This window comes from Cynara cardunculus (assembly GCF_001531365.2).
Source record: "Cynara cardunculus var. scolymus isolate 2C chromosome LG 2, CcrdV1, whole genome shotgun sequence".
NCBI lineage: Eukaryota > Viridiplantae > Streptophyta > Magnoliopsida > Asterales > Asteraceae > Cynara > Cynara cardunculus.
The window spans coordinates 13852710-13858551 of record NC_037529.1 but is presented as its reverse complement, the minus strand read 5'-3'; the positions used below and the strand labels follow the sequence as shown (position 1 = coordinate 13858551).

Here is a 5842-nt window from a genome sequence, read left to right as displayed (position 1 = left end):
TATATATATATATATATATATATATATATATATATATATAAAAGCCGGCGTAATTAAGATGGCAGGAGTATTTTGTTATTGGATTTTGTATTTATCATGTTTCCAAAGATTGGATGCCTTTTTCATGTTGATCTAATTAAGTAACAATATCATCATATGTTTGTTTATCGTGATTCCAGCCTTTTGAGAGGCTTCAATGAATTAAAATATACCAAACTCACGATTAAGATGTGGTCGAAACAACTATCTCTGAAATTTTTATTCCTGGCCAAAAAATATTATATTACGTAACAGTTAAACTACCAATAGTTTGTCTAAAAAAGGTCTGAAACTTGCAACCTTAGCTGGTCCATACATGTTAAAACATCGTATGAGAGGTAAATCAGGTACACAATAACTCTTATATTACAGCTGTCAGACTCAAACTTTCAACTATTTGTACAAGTATATAACTCCAGAACCAACTGTAACACTTTAATCAGTAATAGTTGTATGCATCATCGACAACTTTGTTAGTCAGTGGCTGCTGCTCAAGCCTTCAAATCCTTTAAGATAAGTTCGCAAATGGAAATATGGTGATACAATTACAGTCTAGGAAAGCAAACAAATGAAGAAAGAGACCACACAAGTTTTGAAGCTGAAAAGTAACCTAATCAAAACTCATCGTTGACCGCCGAAGACCATAAGCTTCAGATAGACAACAATCAAATGAATATCCAAAATCATATAAACAATCCATCTGAAACTCAGTATTCTACTTACTCATCCATTGCATTATATCATTCCGAATCACTCCATTGCACCCAAATCTTGTACTTTTCAACTCGAAAGTGTTGAGGCCGGATACCAAGTGTCTGTAGTGAGTATTAGTTCCAACTGGTTCTGCGGGTTTCATCATCATAGAAATAGTTGGGTATGCTGCATGCCAAGATTTGGTTGAAGTAAAGAAACGCCTATTAGATTCTCGATCCCCGTTTCTCCTATAAGATATTCCGTACCTCTGTGGAGGTTTCTGGTAAGAAGGGTCGGGTGAACCTTTTTTCGTGGTTTTGACAGCTGAATTGTTGTTGGATTGGGTAGGTTTCCCAGGACGAATCTGCGCACCTGGTTTCATTTTGTCCAGCCATCTGAGGATCCAATTACCCAGATTCCTACCAACTTCAATGTCTCTTTGTTGCACCTCACGATGAACCTTTATTGCCGCATCAAATATGGATCGTGTTTTCCTATCATATGACAAACCCAAACAAAAGGAAATAATTATTATATGTTTACAGACAACCAGATTCATTAATCATCGAAAACTTGATCCTAACAATATGACTGGATGTGAGATGATGAACCCCCATAATAAGATTTATTTGATATTGTGTGCAGACTATATTGCCACCAAAAGAAAAGACTGTCTTAGGTCTTTGCATAATTGTGCTATAAGGAGTTAAAATAAAGATAAACTAGACCCTAAAAAGATCTTATTACTAATATTCAGTTTCATCTTCCAACTTTGATAAGCAAGATTACAAAATTTCAGTTTTTAGAGTATGTGTTGGTGTTCAATCAATCAAAGCATGTGCATCTAAGAGCTTCGGCTTACCAACATTCTATAATATAAGCCTTCATTGATTTCTTATAACACACCTAGATTCTGTCTAATTAAGGTAGACCATTAACTTTGGAAACTCTAAATGCTTATCAATGTAGAGTTGTAGTTAAGCAAAATTAAAAAAAAATAAAAAGGGATCAGAGAATAATAGAATCACAGAGAAATTAGCATGTAGCATGAGTGGTTAATAGAGATATCCATCATTAGGATTCCCTATGTACCCTCTCCTGCTGTAGAATCCCAGCACAGTCCTTGTTAACCACCAAAAACCAAACCAAATGGACCGAATAAATCCCATGTAGAGGCACGGTATGGGGGTAGGATGTACGCAAACCTTGCCTCTACCCGAAGGAGTAGAGAGTAAGACCCACGACTTGCAAAACAAAAAATTAAAATCAACAAAAGAGTGTTTTGCAAACAAGTAACAGGTAATGTAAACAGAATGCATCAGGGACAAACAGATGAGAAGGAAATATGTTAAAAAAGTTAAGGAAACACAAAGCCAAGCGCTGACAAGTGGGACAACTACTAGTACAAGAAGAAAAGCTAAAACTAGTGTACAAACGGATCACACAAGTGAATACAGTAATAGACATGAAAGGAAGGAAAAACCAAGACAACCCCCCTTTTGGACATAAGACTCTGGTAGCGTGACTGCCACACGCTACCCCTCTCTGTCTCACTCTATCATTGGAAATGTCTAAGGCTGCCATGTACATTCTCAACTGCACATCCAACGTCCTCGGCCTACCCCTCCTCACCCCTCGCCCATCATACCCTCTACCCTCCTCATCAGTGTCGTAATCTGCCTCCTGTTGTACATGTCCCAAACCACCATAACCTTCCTCAGTTTATCCATTATGATTGCAAACTCCGATTCCTACTGGAAGGCCTCGTTTACCACCAAACTTAAGGTAATTCTAGACCGATGCACCAAGGAATAACTACACCTGATATTGAGTTCCAGTTAAAAATGGCTGTTATTAGTGCATAGTGCAAGATCTCCAAGACTATGGAAGAGCTACCTGACAAATGACAGACCTTAGAAATATATATATATATATAGAGAGAGAGAGAGAGAGAGAAAGCACTTGCAATCATATATATATATATATATATATATATATATATATATATGGCAATGCTTCAATGAGCACTACATGCTTGCCTGCAGTGATGTATACGCATTGCATAGCATAATACAGGCTACTAAAAATTGATGCACACCAACAAAAAATAACTAGGTGTTTTGATGTTTAGAGAGGACGAGCTGTGGTGTTGGAGTCACAGAATGTGGCAAACAAAACAATCAGGATCCAGTGAGTCATGCACAAACAGAGGGAGCAGACAAGAAACGAAGATATGGATTCGTTAGGAAGTACAAGATGAGACTTGAGAGGGAGCAAGAGAGAATATAGGAAGGTGAACTGATTCCTAATACTTCTTGTGCATAGATGTTGCTTTTCATACGATAGAATTCAGTGAACTTGCTGAGATTATACAACCTCATGTACCACATGAAGAAAATGCCGACGCCCAACACTAAAGAGGCTAAATCGCAATAATTCAATGCGCTCCCTTCAACCCCAACCTTGTCCTCAAGGTAAAACTGTGAGTATTCTAGTTTGAAGTCAATAAGGGATTCTAGATGGTGGTATCGAAAACGGAACAGTGAAACATTGCCTGATGATGGTCGAAGCATCTCTTCAACGTCTTTTGCCAAATACATTGCATCTAATCGAGATTGAGGTCGGTGGAGACAAACCCATCTCTTGACTTCGTCACGTAAACCCGCAATAAAATATCCCAATACCTGAGATTCTCTGGCAATTTTGGAACCAACGATAAGAGGTACTCGAAATCGTCAATATAATCGTGAATGGAAGTTGTTTGTTTAATAGTGGCTAATTGTTCAAATGGGTTTTGAATTTCCAGACCACTAAATTTCTGTAACAATTCAAGTTGGAATGGATCCCAAGTAAGAGAATCATGAACCTGTTTCACGATGGTGAACCAATGTTGAGTCACTCTCACCATGCTCAACTGTGCTAAACGAATTCGAAGATGAGGAGGAGTACCATTGATATCAAAATACAGAGAATCCTTCTGGATCCAGCCTTGAGGATCAAAACGATAAAACTCCGGGAGTTTAATTTTCTTCACTGCCCTAGGAAGACCCATTGTAGGAGAAACAGGGGTCTGACCAGAACCAGAGAAAACACCCGAATAGACACCCGCCTTTGGAGATGGAGGTGAAGTGCCCGAGAACTCACCTTGACCACCTTGACCACCTTGACCACCCATCGGAAATTTACCTTGTTGCTTCATCCAACCCATCTTCACTTGTCGAAACTCGTTGGCCTCGGCACGATCCAGGTCCAACGCAGTGATTGCAGATTTGATTTCCACCAAATCAGCCTATATGCGCTGAATTTGTTCCTCCTGTTGCTCAAAACGGGCTTGAATTGATCGAGTCTCCATGGTACCGGCAAATCAAACGGCAGGTCGGACCAATGATGGAAAAAAGAAATTTAGCATAAATGTAATAGTGAATTTAGGGAAGGAGAGTGATGGAATTAAAGATGAAACGGAATTACAGAAAAGATCCAGGGAGAATCCCTCTCCCAATGCATGAATGCAAGAGCCAATACAATAGAATAATGCAAAATAACCAGGTGTCGTACGCACTCCCCTTCCTTCCCTTTTTAAAGATACTATTCTCCAACTAACTTTCTAGCCACTTTCCACAATTGCCCTTTTAGCCCTTCTAGAATAAACTTTCCACTCCCTTGCTTTATTCCCATTAGACAATGATTTCTGGATTCGTATCACAAACCCACTAACTAGGTTCAGATTTTCATATGCAGAAAGTTGGAGAGGCCTATAATTGATGGTTCTAACCCGGATGAATTTCTGTTGAAAGTGAAACAATTCTTAACCATGAATTGGTATACCAACAAAAAGAGGTAGAGGTGGCAGTAATAGGATTTGAGGGTGATGCATTACTTTGGTTTCAAAGGGAAATCGACACCGACCTGTCCATACTCAGAGAAGCTCAGAATGATGGTCCCTCAAACACTTTCATCCTCGGGGAGCACCTTGGTTGAACAATGTCAGGCATTGAAGCAAGACGGAACGGTTTTAAAATCTAGGCGCAAAAGGATTGGGTCGAGCAAGGATTGGTTGAACAACTTCTGATGATGTTTTTGTAAGACGATACATCCCTAGTTTAAAACTTATATTAGAGAAAAGTTAAGAATTATGGGCGCAAAAGGATTGGGTCGAGCAATGAATTTGGCCCAAAAGATGAAAGAAATTTTTTTGATTCTAAACCCAACTAAAGGAGGATGGAGTAGGTTTGACAGAAAAATATTACCCGAGTAACCAATGCAAGAAAAAGGAGCAAAATCTGGTAGTTATCCAGGATGATGCGATAGAAGATGAAGAGTTCATGGACGACGGGAGGAAGAAAAAAAAAAGCAATGAAAGCAACAGATTTGGCTCAAATTGTAGAGGCATCTTTGAATTTGGTAGTGGAATTAACAACCCCAAGAACCATGAAAATGGAGTAAAAAATTGGAGACGAAAGAGTTCTGGTTTTAGTAGAAAGTGAGGCCTCCCACAATTTTATATCAAAAACACAATGTGGAAAAGTTGGGTGGCTTGAGTCTACCAATTGTGAAGACAGAAACATATGGAGTAATGATGGGGATTGGGGATTGGGGACTGGGAGACAGTTTAGGTAGAAAGTTGATGTACAGGGGTAAGGTAGAGATAATAGTAAAATTCTTATCATTGGGGTTAGGAAATTGGAAGTTCCACTGTGATTCTTGGGTTATAATGGACAATGGTTAGAGACATTGGTATTGACCTCTGTGAATTGAACTTGGTTGATGAAATTCAGAGTACGGAGTAAGACCATGACATTGAGAAGAGATCTGACCTAATGTAATACATTGATTTCCTTGAAAGCAATGATGTGGACCATACATGAAAGCCATGCCATCTTGCTTGAGCTAAGAGTTTTGAATGGGCGGTCGATTTTGCCACATGAGCTATCAGGAAGCTCTTAGAGCAGTTTTAAGAAAGTATGAAGCAGTATTCCATATGCCTGTTGATTTAACATCCTTGTTTCTTTTATGATATCCAACGCATACTTCTGTTGATCCTCTCTCTCAGTGATTTGATGATAATCCCTTTTTCCTTTCGATGTATTTTTGTGTTTCTGTACTTTCGGTT

General features: G+C 38.8%; 1 protein-coding gene across 1 annotated transcript in view; it reads right to left on the bottom strand.

Annotated features, from left to right (window-relative positions):
* Nucleotides 1–533: 533 nt before the first annotated feature.
* LOC112506758 overlaps nt 534–5842 on the bottom strand; it is a 9984-nt gene continuing 4675 nt past the window's right edge. Inside the window, exon 2 of the mRNA XM_025111014.1 lies at nt 534–1226. Within this exon, the coding sequence (XP_024966782.1) occupies nt 755–1226 (472 nt within the window). The 3' untranslated portion in view covers nt 534–754. The remainder of the gene's footprint in view (nt 1227–5842) is intronic.